The 24197-nt window shown below is 36.2% G+C and overlaps 1 protein-coding gene across 1 annotated transcript; it reads left to right on the plus strand.

The window, feature by feature from the left end:
- Positions 1–118: 118 nt before the first annotated feature.
- On the plus strand, positions 119–23847 carry LOC101744250 (uncharacterized). The gene is made up of 31 exons (XM_038013027.2): positions 119–265; positions 1116–1363; positions 1445–1725; positions 1984–2139; positions 2503–2823; positions 3854–4037; positions 5241–5479; positions 5796–5985; positions 6173–6359; positions 6720–6817; positions 7085–7261; positions 7488–7669; positions 8241–8408; positions 8896–9036; positions 9554–9638; positions 10152–10354; positions 11358–11592; positions 12063–12349; positions 13505–13660; positions 14170–14487; positions 14808–14991; positions 15281–15519; positions 17170–17353; positions 17596–17782; positions 18568–18665; positions 19236–19415; positions 20278–20462; positions 21591–21758; positions 22225–22365; positions 22815–22890; positions 23237–23847. The coding sequence occupies exons 2-31, from the start codon at positions 1121–1123 to the stop codon at positions 23438–23440; spliced, it is 5697 nt and encodes a 1898-aa protein (XP_037868955.1). The 5' UTR covers positions 119–265; positions 1116–1120; the 3' UTR covers positions 23441–23847.
- Positions 23848–24197: the final 350 nt, after the last annotated feature.

Genomic DNA, 24197 nt, shown 5'->3' on the forward strand with positions numbered 1-24197 from the left:
TTTCGTTACGAACTATGTCCCAAAAACCCGGATACATTTTTATTCCGCTAGAGCTTTACTTCAGAAGTTTTAGCCGTTGGTATTTGTTAGATTATCTTAAGGTTATAAAATTGATATTAATCATAATTACCAAAGATATGATACGGTAATTTGGTATCTTTCTGCAATCCATTTATGATCAAATTTACTGTTTTCTACGTTGAATAACGTTTTAATAGTCACTTTATCACGATCTAAACTGAACAAAGGACATATTTGTTATCTGGTATGTAGTGGGCTTTTAAAATTGAGGAAATTATATGAAATTTATTTGAACCCTAAATTACTTCTAAAAGAAAATTTAAGATGTAAGAAAAATATTTGAACCTTAAAAAAACTCAAGAAAGGCATATTTTTGGATTAATTTTCGGATTTACAGAATCAATCCTCAATATTTTTCAATTTTTAATTTTATATTATACATTTGGAAAACTTTCTGTTAATAACTACTAATCTATACTAATATTATAAAGAGGAAAGATTTGTTTGTTTGTTTGTTTCGAATAGGCTCCGAAACTACTGGACCGATTTGAAAAATTCTTTTTCCATTAGAAGCCGACATTGTCCCTGATGAACATAGGCTATTTTTTTATTTTTTATTTTTTTGTTTCATGTGTGTTTTAATGTTTCCGAAGCGAAGCGAGGGCGGGTCACTAGTTTATTATATTTATATACTTTTAAACTTATTAAATTTTAAACACCCAGACTTATAATAATTGGGCTCTGTGGATTGGCCTAGAATGGCTTACTCCGTCTCTATCCTTGGATTCTGTACTAGGTGATTGGGGGATCATTCGGAGGATGGCAGCGTTTTTTCAATGGTAGCCACTATCAGCACTTTTGGTAGTAAGGCTTGTTGCAACTGCAAATCAGTGTGATTCCAGTTTTAAAAGTGATTCCAGCTTAAAGCCAAGTAGTTTTCACCATAGGCTCCTATTACTGATTACTGCTGATCTAGAACAATATAAAATATTGTCAATACTCGTGAATCTTGGATTTTAGTAAATGGACTCTCGTAACTACCTGAATTCATCCTTAAACACAACACCATCTTTATTATTTCCATGTCTTTACAGCAAATATGTCCAAGCTTTTACTACTGTGTTTGGCGATTTTCGGCCTAACATCGGCTGACCACCCAGCATGGCACAGAGATTTCGAACCAATCCCCATAACTGACAATACAACGAGAAGCATTGAACAGGTTTATAGATTACCAGAGACAGTTAAACCATTGGAATACGATATTTATTTAGATTTGTACTTCGCTGAAAGAACAGACAGGCCCTTCAGTTATGATGGTAGAGAGACCATCATTATAGAGGTATGTGACTCTTTCTTAACTATTTTATAAGATTATTTTTTTTGTATTTATACGGCTTTTTCAAGATTAATTTAATTTTAGGCAGTAGCAGAAGGCGTGACTCAAATTGTTCTACATTCAAACGTGGACAGCATCAACGCTGTTTCTGTGCTAACGGAAGGTGGCGCACCATTCCCAGTTAATACAAGGGAGCCTTTCACACTGGAGCCTCAGTATCATTTCCTAAAAATTAATTTGAACGAACCCCTTGTTGTTGGACAGAAATACTCTTTGTATATTGAATATTCTAGCACAATGAACGAAGGCCCAATGAAGAGGGGTATTTGGAGGGGATGGTACATCGACAACGATGGTACAGAAAGGTATGATAATTGAATATTTATTCTAGGACAATGTTCTTGAACAAAATACTCAAGCATTTCTTTTGTTATTCATCCAATTTGACTGACTAATCAGTAGCTGTTATTACAGTTTTTGTTATAATATATCTGTTCTTAAATTATACAACGCTTAAATTGAAATAGCATCTATTATTGTTCTTTTAACTTCACGCAACACTTGAGATTTTAATAGTGTTTCAAATACAAAGCTTACTACAGACAGTTTTGGCTTCTCAACAGGATCTACGCGACAACACATTTCCAGCCGTATAATGCGAGACAGGCATTCCCATGCTGGGACGAGCCACTGTTCAAGTCAGTCTTCAAACTCCACGTCTCGAAGCCAAAATCCTACACCGGCACGTTCTCAAACACTGGCGTCGAAACTTTTAGGTTGTGAGTCTTTGATATTTAAGATCTTTAGACTCTACAGTGCTTTACAGTCTGAGCATTCAAGTCCGTCACCGTAGCTTAAAAGGTTTGGAATACCGGTGTACTCTTATGTACCGGCTTATAGCTTTGGCCAAATTGAGGCTTCACGTTCTGATGTTGATAGTCTAGCCATCGAATGTTTTGTAACTTTTTGGTGAAAATTGAAGGCTTTGTTTTCAGGTTAATAAGGAATATTTTTTGATTTCATTATGCTTAACTAAAAATCATTTAATTTTTATTTTAGTTAAATTTAAAAACGAAAACCTTATACATGGCTTAATTAAAAATGGATTTATTTAACCTTAATATCCAAAAACATTTTTTTAGTGAAGAAGCTGATCGCATTCGAAGCAATTTTCTGGCGACACCAAAAATGTCTTCGTACCTGGTTACGTTTCTTGTTAGCGAAACTTTCCAAGTATTGGCCGAGGACACTTCCTTCACTCCGCCTGTAAGGATCATTGGCCGGTCCAACACAGCAGGTCTTGCCGACCACGCATTGGAACTAGCAGTCCGTATGACCAGATACTATGATGAATATTTCGGGATTCCGTACTCAACGCTGCATCCAAATCTGCTCAATGATCATATTTCTTCCCCTGATTGGGCTTCGGCTGGCACAGAAAATTGGGGAATGGTCAGTTATAGGTAAGCTTGTTTACTTCTTAAGATAACAAATCCAATAAATAAATTTTATTACATGAGAGGACCTCACGATATCTTACCTTACATCCCATACCTCTATCATGATTCACTAGAGGACATATCGAAATTGTAAGAATAATGCATTGCATAGGGCAAACTTAAACCATTTGAATATAAGTACGAATGACCTAAACTCAAAACTTATTTCATGGCGCATATTTCATGGTATCGCAGGATCCGACTGATGCATGACCATGATCACTCTGTCAAGAGTGTACGAATAGGAAGAAGAAGCTTTGAACGATTGCATGAGATCATTAAATTATCTCCAATTTACTAGTTATTTGCACCTGTCATCACTGGAGTCTGCTCCAACTTCGAAAATACTGTATTCATCCACAATTCCAAAAATCTCATTTCTCACGTACCACGTGTTACTCACGTTCTGTTCTACAATGATATAAAATATTTCTTTAAACAAGGATTGTAAAGACTCCTGTGCAGTGAACAGAAGTTAAGTTGCACCCTGGCACTGCTCATGTTCTTGAGTATCTGTGACCAACTCAAATCCTAGTGAGTCAGACGATACGCAGACTGTTTCAACATTAAATAAAACAATCGTTATGCTGAAAAATATTTTTACATATGTCGTATTAATTGAACTTTTTTTTTTATTGCTTAGATGGGTAGACGAGCTCACAGCCCACCTGGTGTTAAGTGGTTACTGGAGCCCATAGACATCTACAACGTAAATGCGCCACCCCCCTTGAGATATAAATTCTAAGGTCTCAGTATAGTTACAACGGCTACCCCCCCCTCTTCAAACCGAAACGCATTACTGCTTCACGGCAGAAATAGGTGGGGTGGTGGTACCTACCCGTGTGGACTCACAAGAGGTCTTACCACCAGTAAAGAGTCATGTCTTTGAGATCTATTTAATATGGAGTGAGCTGGTGGTCATGAGCTCATCGGCTCCTTTTCCACGTCTACGCCACAAAAATTAGGTCACAAGTAACGGCATAACTGATTTAAGGGAACTCTACCTCATCATTGATCCTCGTGAAACCGTCATGTCCGTGGAGCATTACGCTGCCACGTTGGTCTCCCACGAGCTCGCGCACAAATGGTTCGGTAACCTGATCACATGTTACTGGTGGAGCAACACTTGGATCAACGAAGGCTTTGCCAGTTACTTCGGGTACATTCCCACCTCTCAGGTATTCAGCATTATTTATTAATTAATAGTTAATAGTTTATTAATTAACTCCAACGCAAAAAATTTACGTTAAAACGTATCCGCGTTTTTTTTATTACCCATTGTAGGCAGACGAGCACACGGCTCACCTGATAGTAAGTGGTTACCGTCTCCCATGAACTTCAACAATGCCAGGGGAGGTTAAAGCCGCTGTTTACCGTGAAGTACTCTCCACGAGCCTCGTTTGAATAAGAACATGTCATAGCGCTCGGGAAACACCAATTAACTTCAATTCATGAAACATTTTGTTATTCTAATTGATTAAATTCTATCTAATAATATATCTATCTAATCTATCTAAAAATATAATCTAATTGAAATTCTATTCTAATTCAACGAAACGTTGTTACTTGAATCTACAGCCCGACAAATTGAACATCAACCCTCATATGTGAGACACTAGGTCAAAAGAAATACTTTCAATAATGTTGTTTTATGATTTCCCTACACCACTCTCATTACATTTATTATTTTGATCAATTAGCAATTCATTTTGATTCTCTTCTTCGATTCTCTTCTTTCTATACAGAGCGATACAGGGAAAGGCTAAGTATGATTTTTTTTCACTTATACATAGTAACAGCCAAGAATTTTCATTGTTCCAAGATAATAACTAATTATATAACTTTAGAATACATTTGAAATGCCAAACAGTTCGCATTAATTAAATTTGCGATAGAACGATAGCCTTTGAAATTCAATTTGCCGTTACTATAATATTATTTGTGAATTAATTTTTAAGCTATGGTATAGCTTTTATCGCGGGCTTTGAGCGCGGCGACTGAATCAAGAAATTCCGTAACGAAAATAAAACCTAACACCCCCACTCCGGCTACCATGTAGCTCGCGTTCAACACATTCACACGTTGCGCTTGTGTAGTGTTTGTGAATAAGCGCGCGCCGTGACCTCGCACTGCATGCGCATCATGAAAAGTCTGCCCATATCTCTCTTGCGCGGTCTAGCTTATGAGTGTGAAGGGGACAGTTAATGTTTTGCTTTTGTTAATGTTTATAAATATAGCGTGGTCTTATTTTATTATTGTTTTAATAATAAATAATTATAATTATTGTCTAATTGTAATTGCACAAGTTGATAAAAAATGCTATGCAATAGCTTTAGCTCAGCAGTCCCCGAGTGCCACATGTGGTTTTTTTTTGTTTATAGATGTTTCCCGAGTATGAGCATCATGAGCACTTTAACGCCCGCTACGTTTCGTCATCGCTATCGTTCGACTCTGGCGTCAGCACCGTGCCTCTGAACCATGACGTAAACACACCAGCCCAAGTCACCGGCCACTTTGGAACCATCAGTTACTCTAAGGGCGCCGTATTCCTCAGGATGACTGCTGACATCATCACCGATGAGACTTTCCGAAAAGCTTGCCGTTACTTCTTGATTAATAAGTGAGGTTCCTTTTACTGTAGCTCGTTGTATTTGCTGGATGTTACATGGATGATATAATAATATGGTTTTTCATAGCCCGAGTTCATAAACATTTGTATGAGATACAAAAAGGTTTTATCATGTGTTTTCTGCAAAACATTCTTCACGTACCTACAAACTTGAAACTGCCTAGAATTGAAGAGACTGCATATTGTCTTTGAATATTCTAGCGAGAAAGTGATTGAAAGCCCCAGTTATGTATGTACACACGTACATATAAGCTCTCGAGTCTTCTCGGGTTAGATATGATTTGGATAAATACCTTTTTTATTACAGCGCTTTCGAACCAACGGATCAATACGACTTATTGAAAGCTTTCAATCAAGCTATAATAGAAGACGGAAGTGTGTCTCAATATTCCAATTTTAACTTTGAAGAGTACTACCGCATTTGGGTCAACGAACCCGGATATCCGTTGCTGACGGTTACGGTTGACCATGGTGACGGAACTATTACTCTCAGTCAGGTAAATTGGCATAGTATGGTATTTATAATAATTATGTCTTAATAAAGTTTTTAGTTATCTTAAATTTTCAGAGGATCTTGGGGATGGAGGAATTTTATTCTCGGAGAATAGGCAATAGCGTTTTTTGAGTATTGTACTTAAGGAATATGTTATATGGTCTCTAAATTCACAATGCATTTGGTTTCAGGAACGATTCTTCTTGAGTGCATCTGCTACCCCGACAGACCATATATATCCAATTCCTATCACATATAGTAGTAAAAGCAATAATAACTTTGACAACGTCCGACCGGTCCATATAATGACCACTAAGACTGATGCTTTCAATGTTGGAGTTAAAGGAGAGTGGGTTATCTTCAACAATCTTCAACACGGTAAGAGGATGATGAGTATAAAGATTCCACCAATTATTATATTCAATCTTTCACTAGCTGTCGTATTTACTTTAAGAAATAAGCTTATCGAAAGATATCTATGGTAACTTGCCCGAAATTTATTGGATTGCTGTGACAGAGGTGCAAGCAATTTCAAGGGATCCATAGGTCACCATATGAATGTAAATATGTACTTTATTAACGGGCAGCTGATCGTGAATATTCATAATATAAATCATAAAAACTTCCACGAAATCTGTAAGCAAATCTTAAATTAGAAGGAGTCACTACTGAAATAAGCAGCATACATCATATGGCAGGGCTTAGAAGTGATTTTAATATATATACTTTTAAATACAGGACATTATAGAGTTACATATGATGATACAACATGGAATTTGATAGCAGATGCTTTGCTTAACGAAAGAGAGTCTATTCATCATCTAAATAGAGCTGAGGTAATAATAACTAATTTATATATAGTTCATTCTTAAATTCTAGTATCTTATGATGAAAGTAATGGTAAATTTTAAAGTTTATTGTATTTCAGCTACGCATCGAAACGTGATTTAGGTTACAAGGTGATTAAATAAGTTAAAATCATGAAAAAAAACAGCATGAAAAGACATATCAATTTATATGACAATCACGAAGAGTTCTTTTTTCTTGTTACATTTATTGTATTTTTTTCAACAAAGCGCCTGAACAAAGTTTTCAAATTTCAGATTGTGGATGACATCTTCGCCCTCATGAGGTCGGGCAGAATGACTTACAGTTTTGGTTTCAAAATCCTTCGCTTCTTGCGCAGTGAATCTAATTACCACGTGTGGGATGCAGCCATCACTGGCTACACTTGGTTGAGAAATAGACTCAGACATTTACCAGATCAAGCTACGTTTGACGTGAGTGCGGCCTAAAATTCCAATTCCCAAAGAAATCTTATCGACGGGGATTGAAACTTAAGTACAATTTCTTCGACCTGACTTAGTATTAACCTCATAAGCCGATCTCTCTAGCTACGTTTCAGCTGGTTCCACTTGAAAGTATTCAAAAGATAATAATAAAAGAGCAAAGCTTGAATAAATTCACTTATTTTATCACAGAAACTGACAATTCCTTGTGTTCTAGGCTTACATTCTGGAATTAATGGAAACAGTCATTAATACTTATGGCTTTGATGCCGCGGCTAATGAGCCTCCTACAACGAGTATGGCAAGACAAACTGTACTACAATTCGCTTGCAACCTTGGACACACAAAGTGCATCCAAGAATCGTACGACAAATTCAGAGAAATGAGAAGTGGTAAATGGTAAAAGTATTTTTTACTGCTTTTTTGTAAAAATAATTTGATAATTTTGTTTTTGAATTAGTGGGTCTTTCTTTTTCTTGGCCTGCCCTCTCTATAGTTGATAGATTAAAGTTTGACTCACCAACCTTATGTTGCATTGCATTATGTAAAACCAGGTCTTGTATTATATCCTACTACAAAAACTGTTTCCAAAACTAGTTTGGCTAAGAGAAATAAAATAATGCTTAGATTTAGAAGTTCCAAATTATTCGTCAGTATAGGTTAACTTTAACAATTGTCCGTAATGTCTGAACGCGTGCACGTTTCTGCCAGTTTAATTCTCCCAAAATTCCAAATATAATTCCAAAATTTAATTAGAAGGAAATTCGGATTTGATGCTTTTCTATTGTCTACAACAAGGTTGAGATTAACCGAAGAATACTTTTTGAAATAGGAAGTATACAGGATAGTTGAATAGGAATAAACAATGGGTCATTCTTCGAAGAGAACCTGCAAGTCTGTGCTTTAGATCAATTGAATTAAACATGATCCTAATTTCACATCTCATTTTCTCCCAATTATTTGATTCCAGGGTTAGTCCTCAGATACGTCGTAACGTCTATATGACTGGCATGAGAGAGGGAGACAGTTCAGATTTCGAATACTTACTAAACCGTTTTCGACAATCGAACTTTGCTAACGATCAGCTAGAAATGCTCAGAGGATTGGGAGCTTCTAAAGATTCTCAATTATTGACTCGGTATGATAAAATTGTTTAAGTTAATAACAATCAAATTTGTTTTTTTTATTTTATTTTCAAAGAAAGAAAGTAGTGAAGTATATTCAAGTTTCCATCTCTTAACGCTGGTGGATATGGATTTGGTATGGATATGGATATGGAAGCAACGCGGAACACCATCGTGAGGGTATCTATTGAACTACCATTACCGGCCATTGTCACGGGTAGTGATTAAGGAACAGTGAAGCTGTCCTCTCCCCCTTCACTCTCGAACTAGTTCAATATTATTTCACTTTCTAAACATGACTATGCTGTACATAACATCAAGTTTGTACCTAACGATCTCAGGAATCCATGTGATACCGTAACAAGAATTAATTCTCGACATAAAACATAGCTCAGAATTGCATTGGAATTATGGCTATTCTATTCCCTAAGCTAGCACGCCTGACCTCTACGCACTATGATTCTTTATAAAACAAAGATTTTTTTGAACTTTTTTGTTTAGATACTTGCAGTTGACCTTGACTAGGGAGGTGAGATCGCACGATAAAGCTACTTCCTTCAACTACGCTCTGCTCGGTAACCAAGAGAACGCTAACACGGTTCTCCAGTTCGTGAAGAACAATATTGCTGCTATAAGAACGGCGTAAGTCAAATTCATCAAAGCCCTTATTAGTTAATATTGTATTTTGAGCAGCTGTTTGCACCTGAAACTGACATGTATTATATTAAGTGTAGCGTTAAGCATATGAAGTTTTAAGTATAATAATTTAGTAAAAAAAATTAATACAATTTCTGGTATAGTTATCAAGGTGCCGATACACTACTACATATATCGCTCACTGAGTTTCTCACCGGATCTTCTCAGTGGGTCGCGTTTCCGACCCGGTAGTAGATTCTGCGAAGCACTGCTCTTGTTAGGGTCAGTGTTAGCAACACTCCCGATTTGAGCCCCGTGAGCTCACCTACTAGCTCGGTGAATATAGAATAACCCCTCGAGGTTACTAGTATGTATTCACCGGAACGTACACCACACCACCGTATGAAGATTGAAGATGAGATTTCTCTTCTTCATCGTATTCTTCAATTGATTTCGTCTCTGCTTTAATTTATACCATGGCACATAAGTGTTTCTAAAATGATGATTGTAAAATTATTTTCAGATACATTGAAGACGCTCCACCAACTCCAGTGCATACAGCTTTGTCTAATCTCGCTGCTTACCTTGATGAATCAGGTCTAGACGAAGTAAGATACACTTGATATTTCATTTTAAATTTTTCACTCTGGCTCTGGAACTCACTCCCCTCCAAGGCGTTTCCTGAGGGCTATGACATTTCCTTCTTCAAACAAACTTAGAGGAGAGTCCTCAATAGCAGGCAGTGGCTTGGTTATACCTCTGGTATTACCGATTCCCTTGAGCGATGATAACTATATGCTTACCATCAAATTTGCCGTATGCTCATCTGCCTAGAAAGGCGATAAAACAGTTTATTTTCCTAATCCTCTACTCTTTATCTCCAAAAGTTTTTTTGCATGGGTTTTGCAATAGTGTTCTAGTCAAGGAACTAATAATATTATATTTTTATCAAACCGTTGGCCTTTAACCAGATTTCATATGCTTCCTGGGTACCGAGCAAAATTCTGGACTTGATACTGATCTACAAAACCTGACGCTATCTACCAAAATGCCTGCTAAAATCCTTAATCAAAGATTCATACAGTTCCCCACTTAACGTTACCTTAAATTTTAATTTACAGTATGAAACTTGGCTACGTTCCACACAGACCAACATACCGCAGTACAATAGTGCGCTCTCAGCAATTAATTCGGCTCGGAGTAACATTGCTTGGGGCACTGCTAATGCCGAAATGTTATTAGCTGCTGCACGGGACAGTGCAACCGCAGTTGTGACGTCTGCTGCATTATTGGCTATAACTACACTGTTTGCTTTAATAATGTAAAACAAAATGTTACTTCATTAATTTTAATAAACTATTTTATGATGAAATTTTTACTTTCATTCGTGCCAAAGACCGTTCCTTACTCTGACTTAACATTATGTCCAATTTAACTACATTTAATTACTGTTAGTTAGCATCCCTTATTATCTATACCAAGGAAAGAAATTCGTCTTGGTCGAGTATTTTTATTTGGAAATCGAGTATTGCGTATATTGGATGTTTTTGTCTCTATCTAATATAACTTGGGGACGTGTATTATGGAATACTTAATTTTTAAAGCTATCTTGAAGCTGAATGTGAAATGTATGTTGTATACAATCTATTCATATGTTACAAATTTGTTATTGTCTTATACAATCATTATTTTTATTTTTAAAACGATTAAAAAGGAAGCGGTTTAAAATACATCAATTTATATAATTTATTTTTATAGGTTTTATAGTATCTTTAACTGTTGACATATACTGATGATTCTAATATGCTATCATCACTAAAGTATCTTACAAAAAGTGATGATGATTAGTGTCTTCTCACATACTTTTCCTTACTGCAGCATAATTGAAGAGTTTGTAGAAGACTGATATGCTGTGAACAAATAATACGTCAAATACCTTTAAAGAAAAAAACTTCCTCGTATCTTAAAGGACACTGATATTATAATTACTTGCATTTATGCTTATCTTAAATAACTAAATTATATTGATAAATTCTATCGCTCAATTATGAGATAATCCTTTTGATAATGTTTATTATTCCGTAATAAAAAATATACCTATTTGATAAAATACAAGTTCGCTTAGTTCAAATACATTCATTTTGCATGGTGTAATCGAACCGAAGCAGGTGTGTTGAAATTAATATTCAATCTTAAGTTGATCTAGATTCACTTTTTAATACAGAAATATGATTTCTTAGTTAGATTTGTTATGTGGTTTAAAAACGTAATTAAAGTCATAACAATACACGATATAGGTAACCAATTGTCACTTTTAAAATTTCTAGCGTCATGCATCATCTGACAAAATTCTGCCTTCTGGCCGCTTTGGCTCTTGTCAGAACTGATTTCCCACTGGACACAGACGAACCAGTCAATCGAAGTAATGTTGATGAAACTATTTATCGAGTGCCCGAAGATTTAGATCCCATACATTTTGACGTGGAGATCACTCCTTATTTTGAAGCAACACAGACTGATGAAGCATTTACCTTTGATGGTATTGCCACGATTCGGCTTAGGGTAAGTAGTGGTGGTACATTAAAATCAAAATTGAAAACTTCTTAACTTGAATATGTATAGCATCTGAAAAGTTTCATTGTGTTTTTAAAACCAACAAATAGAGAATATCTCCAACGATTTTTAGTTTTGGACATTTCTAATCTGAAATATTTGGCTACATCATCAGTGATAATATAGTGGCTGCAGTGATGCAGCTATTAAATTTTTCATGTGCCACATGCTCCGTGAATGACAACCGTGACGTGCTCCATTCCATCAGTTTCATGCTAGTACTCCTAAAACTGGTACATCATATTGATATTGATTTGATTGATTCTTAAGGATGCATCTCTACATTACGTTAGCTAGATAAATGCAAGTTCTTCAGTTAGAAATTTATGGCCAAAAAAGCAGTGGTTTAAGAATTAAGTTGAGAAGCATGAAATCATTGTAGTTGAGTAGTGTGTTTTAATTTGTTTTGTACCTTGCAGGCTGTAAAAGACAATCTGAATGCACTCATCATTCAAGAGAACGTTCGACACATCGTCGCAGTCAGTCTGACCAATACTGATGGAGTTCCGATTCGCTTGAATACGAGGAACCCGTTTGAACGCATAAGAGCTTACCACTTTTTGAAGATTAATCTTGCTGAAGGCGTTACTTTAGTCAACGGTCAAATTTACATATTGACTATCGAATATATTGGTAACATCAACGAAACCCCACTTTCTCGAGGAGTATTCAGAGGGAATTACATCGGTGATGATGGAAAATTGCAGTAAGTAGCTTTTTTAATGTGGTTTTCAGTCCGTTCTAACAATCGTAGTTCGAAAAATAACCCCCTAATATGTATTTTAATTTAATGATTACATATAATATATAAAGGAATTGATTCTGCGTAGCACATTAGTAAATAAAGTTCTAATTAGCGTTTGTAACACTTTTTAAAGTAAATTTTTCGTGATACCTCATTATCGAAGGGTTTGAAGCTTTCTAGGCATTATATACTGGGTAAGTAGCAATAAAAGTTATCGTGAAATATCCGTGATATAAATGTTTTTTGCCTGAGAATATCAGATATGCATTCACTAATATTAACAATAATAATCATCAATATAGAAATACTTTGAAGATAGTATGAGCGCGCTTTGCATGCTTCAAATTAAAAAAAAAGTCGCAAATGCTCTATCTTGTATCTGGCGTCGCACATAAAAAAATCATACAATCAATCAATCATGAAAATTTATTAGAAATAAAAATCATTTATTGTTGATTGTTATATTACTATAGTAATACCTTCCTAGAAATAGACATTAAGTAAATCAGATAAGACAGGATAAAACTTCGGTACTTTATTGATCAAAATTATAATTATTCCCAATAATTTTAACTTATGATAATATAAAAGTAATCACAACTCATCAATAAAGTCGCGTAGATAATAGATAGATATGGTTCGGGTTAATTAATTGGCATTAGCAATTATATAAAGTATGTTCTTTTTCATCGCCAATAAATATGCTACTTAAAATAATCCTTGAACCATTGTAACAATCATAATAATATTCTCTTGTTTAATTACAACTGACAGTTGAAATGTCTTCGTAATTACATGCGATATAGATATTTAAACCTCTTGTTTTTAAACTTTTAATAAACTTTTTTAATGTAGTGTTAAGGGGAGGTTTATAATTCGACGCTATGTTTTGTAGACCAGCAATTAAAAAATTCAAGGAAACCTTACATTAACTTTTATTCTTAAAATGTTGCTCCTAGTGCCGTTACGAACCCAAAAAATATTAAAAATGTTTGTTAGCAGATTTTTGTTTATTTCCGATAAAGATAGATGACGTCTGGGCTATACCATTCACGGCTCGACTAAAAGAGCACTCTTAATATCTTTTTCAAATCCACCATCTTTTTTGTCCTGTAGTTGGTACGCGGCAACACACTTACAGCCAACAAACGCCAGACAAGCATTCCCGAGCTTCGACGAGCCCGGCTTTAAGTCTACTTTCAATATCATCGTCAACAGACCTGCTCATTTCACCGAGACTTATTCCAACATGCCAATCAGGCAGACCATACCGTAAGTTTTATTGTTCTTAAACATAAATAATATTATTATCTGTGTTAGTGTCCACGAGTGAGTCAAGATTGTCTTAGTGCCCGAACAAGTCGAAAGAAAAATCCCTGTCTCACCGGAAGGCGAGAAGTGAATAGTTAATGATGACGCTCGGCACCCAGTTGATGATCTAGGGGGACAATCGTCATCTTCTATTACAAAAATGAATTTCTGAAAGATCTTAACCTTGGTGTGCTTACACAAAATATGTATTACGTTTTCCAAAATTTAATTGTTAATCGGACATAAATATTTCTGAGAACAAACGTAATTATGTTTTGAATAATTTTTAATAATAATAAATGCGAGCCTATTTTGGAAAATTACTGCCTTCCCAGTGTATGAGGCGCATCAATGCATTCTTAGATATTTCCAAAACATCAGCCTTGTTTCGATTGAGAAAAGCCAGTTTCTACTAGGAAGCCTTTATATTTTATTTTGACACAATTTTTAAGGGTTTATAATTATTACAGAATTGGCGACCGCGTTAAAGAAATCTTTCACACTACTCCCAGAATGTCAGCCTATCTAGTTACATTCCATATAAGTGAAGAATTCACCGTTATTGCTGACAATAATGATCCTGTGAGGTCGTATAGAATTCTTGCAAGACCGAACGCCAAAGGTCAAGGTGAATATGCCTTGGAAGTCGGGCCCCCGCTAACCAAGTGGTTAGAAGAATATTTGAATATCGATTATTATAGTATGCAATCTTTTATGAAAAACGATCAGATTGCTTCGCCGTTTTGGGCTTCTGGAGCTACTGAGAATTGGGGCTTGGTTACTTACAGGTTAGTTGGTTTAAGTTGGAAATAACATAATTATCCAAAAACAACGAGTTACTACTCAAAATTTTTGAGAAATATTTTAATAAGATTGATTTTAATAAGATATTTTATAGAGAGAGAAGAGATTTTAATAAGAAAGATAATAAGTTAAATTTTACATTCGGCCTGTTTATGGCGCAGTATTTCATTTCAAGTGATGGAATCGTGTTGGTTTTAAAAATAAAACTTTTTATGATTTTGTGGTGTTTTTAATCCCAAAACCTAGACGAAAGATTTATGATTTATGTGGGGAAATTAATTTTTGAATTAATTCTCTCAAACAGAGAAGTTCGTCTCCTTTACGAACAAGGCGAAACAAATGCACTAGACAAAATGTACATCGGAACTATCACCGCTCATGAACTCGCTCACAAGTGGTTCGGAAACTTGATCACGGCCAGGTGGTGGGATAACGTGTGGATTAACGAAGGTTTTGCCAGCTACTTTGAATACTTCGCTATGGATGGTGTAAGTATTGACCAAGATTTTCAGGTAAAACCAAAAGGAAAATGAAATACTTACCTAGTGGTCATTTACGACGTATATTCATTTACATTTGTTGGACACTGAGCTTCAAGTGAACTCGAGTGAAAGTGAGATTCAAAAACCATGTTCTTAAATCCATGTCAAAGACGAATTTTTTGGGGCATTAGAAAATATATTGACTACTCATTACTTTTATACACGTAATTGAATTAGGTTGAACTTTAGCTAGAAGATGACGGCTTAAAATAAAGGTGCCAATTCAATTTTACAGGTTGATCCCGAATTAGAACTAGCTGATCAATTCAACTTGATGTACATGCAAAGCGCATTATCCACCGACGCTTCTGCATCCACCAGAGCTTTACGTCATACCGTGAACAGTCCAGCTCAAGTCACTGGTCATTTTTCTGGAATCAGTTATTCTAAAGGAGCTTCCTTCCTGTTAATGATGAAGCACTTGGTTACAGAAGATACATTTAAGAAGGCTTTGAATTATTTCCTCATAGATAGGTGAGTTATTCAGAAGCTTATCCAGAGTTTTAGCAATGGGAAATTTTGTTGTTTAACGCATTTTGATCGACAGTGGTACTGGAAGTCTTTCTCTCTCTTCTCTTCTTCAACCCATGTCCACCCAATGCTGAGTGTAGGTCTCTTCGAATGCACCCCATTTTCTTCAGTCTCTTGCCTTTCTCATCCAGTCTCTACCAACCACTTTGACAAGGTCATTAGTCCACCTCGTTGGCTTTCTGCCCACGTTACGACTTCCAGTACGACGTCTCCACTCCAGTATTTTTGTACCACACCGATTGTCATTGCGATGGTGTGTGGCCGGCCAGTTTCAATCGTTCAAGCTTTCAAGCCAATCACTTTGGCTATTTCAGTCAAAGTACTGGAAGTGGAACTCACAAAATTTATATGTACCTACATGTGGTAGGAGATATTACTACCGTGCAACAGTAGGTCAATTCTGCCTATTTCTTCTTCTGAGTAGCGGTAATACGTTGAGTCTGAGGAACCTGAAATAATAAAGACCTTTTATTTAATACTAGCGACCCGCCCTCGCTTCGCTTCGGAAACATTAAAACACACATGAAACCAAAAAAATAAATAAAAAAAGTAGCCTATGTTCATCAGGGACAATGTCGGCTTCTAATGGAAAAATAATTTTTCAAATCGGTCCAGTAGTTTCGGAGCCTATTCGAAACAAACAAACAAACAAATCTTTCCTCTTTATAATATTAGTATAGATGATTCAAAGTTCAACCTCATGTCGCAAGGTCAGCGTCAGCATTCACGTCATGATATCTATTTGTTCCGGTAATTACTTAACATTAAGCTAATTTAGTCATCTATATATATATTTATATTATAAACGAATTGCTTTCGTTAGTCTTGCTAAAACTCGAGAACGGTTGGACCGATTTGGCTAATTTTGGTCTTGATTTATTTGTGGAAGTCCAGAGAAGGTATAAAAGGTATATAAACATGAAAATGCTCGGAATTAAATAAAAAATACAATTTTTGTTTTTCCTTTGATGTGTCCCCCGTCGGACGGATTTCTTTTGTTTGCTTCAAGTTTATTTTATTTATTTGTATAAATTGAGGCACTACGAAGTCTGCCGGGTCAGCTAGTATATTATAAAAAAAGTGATTTGATTATTCATACGTGTGTGCTTCCTATAAAGGATGAGGTTATGAATTCGCTTTTTTTACACCAGACTTGGAAGATTGTTTTTGATATATACTGTATATATATCAAATATATACGTTTAATATATTATACGTATAGCGTTTTAAATAGGTAATGTAAATATAAAAATTTAAGCACAAAAAGCTATCATTCGCATTTACAACATCACTTATGTATAATAATAATTTAATAAGGTGGAACATATTACGCATGATCACCCGTCCCCAATTTAGGACTCCTGTGTTATGGGTACTAGAGACTGATAAACATACTTATAAATATTTAAACATATACATATTAGATAATAACCAAACAGAAAAAGAGCAAACAAACTTGTTCATCACACAATGTTTGCCCGAAGTGGGAATCGAACCCACGACCCTCGACGCAAAAGTCAGGGCGCTAATTACTGCTCCACCGAATCAATCAAAAGGTATAGAATATAGACTATTAAAAGATTTCTATTGTAGGTCATTTGAGTACGCCTCGCCGGAAAATTTATATTCTGCTTTTGTGAGAGCAGTACGCGAAGATAATACACTGGAAACTACTTTCGACGTTGAAGAATTCATGAAGTACTGGGTTGACGAGCCTGGATTTCCTCTTCTGGATGTTGCAGTCAATACAGAAACCGGAGTTATCAGCCTTAAGCAGGTAACGCATGCTGCGCCTATCCGAAAGTATAAGTTGCGAAAATAACAATTAATATCACTAAGTCCTGTTAATTTCTCTATTTCTTCTATACCGAAAATCATCATTATATAGGATTCAAACTATTTAAGTCTCCATAAATTTACACACATCACGTTACATCTAATTCTAAATGGGCATTTTAAACATTCAGTACATGATTAAATATTTCATTTCATTTTCCGTAATATCTGTGAAATCTGTAGGAGCGCTTCTTCATAAGTACCAGTGCAACACAAACTAATCAAATCTGGCCAATTCCGTTGACCTACACAACTGGTAGCAACCCTAACTGGAACTCCCTGCGACCTTTGCACATAATGACCGCTCAGAATGATGAAATACGTATAACACCTGGAAACCAATGGGTCATCTTTAATGTACAACAAAAAGGTAATTCTATCTAACAAAATATATATAGCTACTCTAGTTTGAAGTAGGTGTCGTAACGTCTAGATAAGAAATGGCTTTGAGATTACAATATTGACTGAAGCATGCAATCATTCGATCATTCGTATCATTGCGGTAGGCAGCAGCTTGGCTATGTCCTTGGCCCTCCTAACGTCCGTGAGCAACAGTGTCCACTCACCATTAGGCATATGCTCTTCTGCTTACTAAGGCAATAAAAGTAATAAAGCCATTCGGTACTGGGTATGGGTCACCCTATAAGTATACTCACCCACGAAATAATCCGATGGGACATCAATGGACTCATTCAAACTAAACCTAAATAAAAAAAACCAAGGCCATGCTTACAAAATCCTTGTTGTGATGGGCCACCCAATACATTATTATCATTCTCCTCCTATCATTATTCATTTATTATGAATCCCATTCAGAACTGTATACAAGTTCAATACCGAGAATAAAATTGAGGTAAAAATTTCTTCCAAGGCCATACAATGTAATACCATACTTAGTGGTAAAAAATGGTATTTTCGACACAAGGACTAGCCTAAGCTGACTAATCTAACATACTAATCTCTGTAGCAACGGAGATATAAAAAAATAGCTATAATTAAATGTATGTAAATATACTATTCCAACGGCTTAATGGCGCGTTTGTTTTTATCCTTTTAATATTTCCAAGCGTCTGGAACACTTTACAGTTTTCGAGGACAAGGACAACTGTTCAATAAAATGCTCGATTAACTCGTTTTTCTCCTATTTGTTGACAGGCATCTACAGAGTGAACTATAATCAAGAAAACTGGGAACGTCTCGCTAATGCTTTAAGCGAAGATCATACCAATATACATCATTTGAACAGAGCACAGGTGCGTCTTTGGCTATCTCTACATTGAAGTCGACGTGGCCTAAAGGATAAGACGTCCGGTGCATACGTGTTGAGCGATGCACCGGTGTTCGAATCCCGCAGGCGGGTACCAATTTTTCTAATGAAATACGTACTCATCAAACGTTCACGATTGACTTCCACGGCGAAGGAATAACATCGTGTAATAAAAATCGAAATACGCAAAATTATAATTGCGTAATTACTTGTGGTAGGACCTACTGTGAGTCCGCACGAGTAGGTACCACCACCCTGCCTATTTCCGCCGTGGAGCAGTAATGCGTTTCGGTTTGAAGGGGGGGCAGCCGTTGTAACTATACTTGAGAGACCTTAGAACTTTATATCTCAAGGTGGGTGGCGCATTTACGTTGTAGCTGTCTATGGGCTCCAGTAACCACTTAACACCAGGTGGGCTGTGTGCTCGTCCACCCATCTAAGCAATGAAAAAAACTTCTTTGTTGAAATTTGAATGTCTTTTTAATAGTACCCCTGAGCATAAATCTTGACCTTTATCTCAGAATACATTACAATTAACTTGTATATTTTTCATTAGATCGTCGATGATGTATTCGCGCTGATGAGATCAGAGAAGCTAAGTTTCGATCTTGGTTTTCGTGTTTTGGACTTCCTCAAGAAAGACACCAGTTACTATGTTTGGTATCCGGCCGTCACTGGATTCGGTTGGCTAAGGAACCGATTTCTGCATATGCCTGATGTGTTGGCCGAATTTAATGTAAGTTTTGTTTATCATTAATCATTTATAATAGAAAACCATTATATATGTATTTTTTTTTCATTTTCTATTGAATTTTTAATTAAAACGTATACTGAGAATGAGTTTAAAGAACTATTAGAAAATGTCAAAAGTTTTTACTTTTTGTTACATTTTCTGTTCCGTGTTTACTGTTACGTGCCTACAAGCGCTAATTCAAATTCAAACAATCTGAAAATTTTAGCTTGAAATCTTTTACTTTGTATATGTTACATGATAGTCGTAACTTTCAAGTAGTCAGCCTTAAGTCAAGAGCTCCAATTCGATAGGCTTGAGTTGGGCATCGTCATTGTAACGCATCAAATAATTTATCTTCATGTCTTGAATAACGGAATCTCACTTAAGCTGTTTGGAATTAACCCAAGTGAGCTTAAACTCATTATAAGACACATAGATAAAACAAATAATAAAAAGATGTGTGGTGTCGTGGGACACCGGATAGGAACGAAGTTCTTTATTATAAAAATATTAATTTTAAGTTCTATTCGAGGTATAAAGAAAATAAAACTGGTGGTTTCGCAACAACCCACTGTCATTCGGTAACGTGCGAACTTATTGTGGTACACTTCATTCATGTTTGCATAGGAGTTAGTGTATTGCGCAAACGAACGCTCTGAGATCGTGGTCAATGAATGATAAAAAATTATGTTATTTTTTATACATTATTACAAAGTTAAGTCGTACACTGTGTGCATTACTAATTTGTACATTATTACAAAGTTAAGTCGTACACTGTGTGCATTACTAATAAAAATCTTACGTTACGGACGTTTTTTCCCGGTTAAAGTACCCCTCCTACTAGAACTACTGCTTTTTCTTTCAGACAATTCTCTACACCTTCCTAGAAGCAGTCATTGCAGATCTTGGTTACGATGTAGTTGACGGCGAACCCCTCACAAGGACCTTGAATAGATTTTTCGTTTTGTCATTTGCGTGTAATATTGGGCATGATGGTTGCATTTCTAATGCTATTCAGAAGTTCAATGCTTTGAGGACTAGTGGTACCAGGTAATCTTTGTAAATTACTTATCGACGGCTGCGGTTATTGCAATTAAATCTCGTTATCACAAATTGGTGTTGCATTGGCTAATGAATAACGATAATAACAAGGCGACTTTCGATAGATTTAAATTATGTACTTTATCTAGAGCTAAACTCTTGTATGATTTCTACTAAAGAACTTAGCTTTCTCTTGGTTAAAAACAAATAAGAACACAAAATACACAGACAGTTAACTGATCATTGTTTACCAGTTACAAGGCTTTGAATAATAGGGGGGATAGGGCGTAGATACCCCTTGTTATCTTTCCGTTTCTGCCGTGAAGCACTAATGCATTTCGGTTTGAAGGGTGGGGTAGCCGTTGTAACTATACTGAGACTTTAGAACTTGTATCTCAAGGTGGGTGGCGCGTCTACGTTGTAGATGTCTATGGGCTCCAGTAACCACTTAACATCAGGTGGGCTGTGAGATCGTCCACCCATTTAAGCAATAAAAAAAATAAAAAAAATGAAATGACTGAAAAACATCTATAATTATTGCAAACATTCCGCAATGTCAAAAACATTAGCTGCACACAAAAAACCTCCTCCTTGTTTTTATTTGAAGTAGGTTAAAACTCGATCAATTTTCCTAAAAAGATAAATGGATTAGTTACATTTTGCGTGACTATCGTCTATTACAAATCACGATGATAAGTGACTCTGGGCATATAAAATAATGACTTAATCGTACGGGTGATATATGGATAGCGGTCTAAATTGTCCGATAACCTTGATTTTTGTAACATGAAGTCCGGATTAGATTACCGTTTAAATTAACCATTTCTTGAATGACATTTGGGTATTTCGGTGTAATTGTTCATGTCTCATCTGTCACCTATTCAAAACAGGCTAAAATGCGAATAAACCCACGCTGTATCTGTGGGCTAATAGACGAAGGAGAAGAAGTATCTAGTGCACCTCTCCATTAAGACGTTGTAAATGAGATCGGATTTTTTGTTGTCTTTGATGGTGGAAACCCATCTGTTATTGGCGTACAGGGTGTGCAGTACCGTATTTTTAACTCTTTTCAGGCTCCTAGTATTTAAGTATTTCTTCGGACGATAGTCTAAGCGATGGATGTATTTATATTTTTAGCGTCAATCCTAACCTGAGACGCCATGTTTTCTGCTCTGGTCTCCTTGAAGGTGGTTACAATGAGTGGCGATTCCTATATGAGCGCAGAAAGAACTCGAATAACCAAGGTGACGAGGTCGCTATGCTCAGATCTCTTGGGTGCACCACGAACCCCCAGGCTCGACAGGAGTAAGTTACAATGATTACATTCATCATTAGCCAGCTACCCATTGTTTAAACTCTATAATTCCTGTCTAGCTATACCGGGATAGTTCAGAAGTAATCAGCATCTCGCTTATTTCTAGCGTCTTGTAATCTATATGGTTCCAAAAACTTTTTTGTTTTAATCTCTAGCTGAATGAAGTGGTTACCGAAAACTCACCACAATAGAATGCCGCCACCCATCTTGAGTCCTGAGATTATTTGATTGTTTCATTCTTCAATCGAAACCTATGACTACTACTTCACAGAAATAGGATGGTGGTACGCGCGTTACAATTCTCCCATCATTAGCCAAATCAAAAACCATTTTCGGAGTACTCTTGTCAGCTATGTTACTTGAGATTTTTGGAAAAGTAGCCCTGTATATTTTTTTAGTATAGGGTAACTCCATAAACCTTAGTAAAGGATCGTTGTAATAACTTTTTCTTTTTAGATACTTAAGCATGATTTTGAGTGACGATGTCAAAGCTCAAGATAGAGTGAATGCTCTCACATTCTTCTATATGGGAGACCGTTCCAACGCTAATGTAGCCCTGCAGTACTTGAAGGAGAACTTCGAGGAAATCAGACAAGGGTAAGACCTTATTACACAATATCTATAATATGATCTAAAGATTTGAGATTTTGATCTTCTTTAAAGTATGATCAACCCTTAGTGAGATGTATGTGACTTAGAAAACAAACAACCGCTCTGAGCGCGTACTGGTTTATTCCTGCTGACGATTAGCATGGACAACAGTGTCATACATATCATTCCTCCACACTAATTTTGGAACCTGACAACAATAGAAATTAATTATAATCAATAATAGAATTGCTTGTATTCAACTCTCTTCTTGCGACATGTGAACGGGAATAACGTATGGACAAGGGTCCGGGCTGATGTGGATCAGAAACAGGTGAGGTACGTTTAGACGCGACTGGTGACGACAACGCCGGCGGCGGCGCCGGAGGCTCGGCTAAACTGCCAGAAACAGGTGTCATACATATCCCTTAGTCAAATTATTATTTACTTTGTTTCAGAGTCGTTCTCCCCGCTTGGTTCGATAACGTTATTTCTAATTTGGCTTCCTATTTGAACGAAGAAGGACTCGAAGATGTGAGTTACTTAATTTTTGGTGATAGGGATAGGCAGGCAGGTTTAGTGGTAGGCAGCGGCTTGGCTCTGCCCCTGGCATTGTTGACGTTTATGAGCGACGGTAACTACTCACCATCAGGTGGGCCGTATGATCGTCTGCCTACTTGGGCAATAAAAAAAGTGATTAATTTTGTTTCGTGAATTTAAACACAGATTTTAGTTAGGACATTTAAGTTGTGATAGCAAAGTGCTCTGGCCATCATTTTACTCCAGGTGGTCCACGAGTTTGTCAGTCGATTTATAAGAGTAAATAGATCTAATCATTAAAAGCTCTATACTGAGGACTTAATTTGGAATTTTCTTACAGATGGAATCTTGGCTTCGGGCCAACCAAAACATGATACCCAACTTCAACGTTGGACTAAACGCTATAAACTCGGCAAGAACAAGCATGCAATGGGGAACTGACAGAGCACAGGAGATTCTGAAAGCAGCCAGAGGCTCTGCTGTTACCGTATTGCCAACATTCATGCTGTTGGTCCCAACATTAGCCATGCTCGTTTTGAAGTAGTTGGAAGTAGCATTTCATCGTTGTCCAACCAAAATCTGCTATGTGCACTTTTTGAGATTTTTACTTTTTGACCTTTTCGTATAGTTCACAGCCCTATCTATCTACCGTATAAAAAAACTGTTCTGTGTCTATATGGCTTTAATATTTATCTATAGCTTCCATTTGATATAGTTCTTAAAATTTCACCTTCATATAAAATTTTATACGAAAATGTATTTACTCGTTAATTCAAAATAGAGTTTTTGCACATAGCAGATTTTGATTTGACAGCGACGATTTGCCAAAATTAAAGTTTGACATAAACATTGGTTTTATTCATTGTTAATAATTTAGCGTAACTTATTTGATGATGTGAAAATTGTTTATATTTGTATTTTGTAATAAAAATAAATCGAATTTTTAATATACTTTTTTTTTGTTTTTGTTTATATTTATTGCCTAGACGGGTGATTGAGCTAACGGCGCACTGAGTGTTAGGTGATTACCGAAACCTATAGATATCACAAACTGAATACCACTTGATATATGAATTTGAAGTCTCATATTTATTTAATGTACAAAGTTGTTTGTTATCTGTGCTGCTTTAAAATCCTAAAACCAGTACTTACTTATGCAAATCACAATTTTTTTCGGGTTTTATGGCGGAAATCATTTAGGATCATTTTACTGGTGGTAGGACCTCTTGTGAGTCCGCACGGGTAGTTACCACGGCCCCGCCTATTTCTGCCGTGAAGCAGTAATGCGGTGGGGCAGCCGT

This window comes from Bombyx mori, chromosome 9 (genome assembly GCF_030269925.1).
Source record: "Bombyx mori chromosome 9, ASM3026992v2".
NCBI lineage: Eukaryota > Metazoa > Arthropoda > Insecta > Lepidoptera > Bombycidae > Bombyx > Bombyx mori.

Bases quoted from the DNA above. Each gene is read 5' to 3' on its own strand.
- LOC101744250 (XM_038013027.2), top strand. From the start codon at position 1,121: ATGTCCAAGCTTTTACTACTGTGTTTGGCGATTTTCGGCCTAACATCG. The intron at 1,726-1,983 runs GTATGATAATTG...GCTTCTCAACAG, and splicing joins GACAACGATGGTACAGAAAG to GATCTACGCGACAACACATT. The intron at 11,593-12,062 runs GTAAGTAGTGGT...TGTACCTTGCAG, and splicing joins TTGCCACGATTCGGCTTAGG to GCTGTAAAAGACAATCTGAA.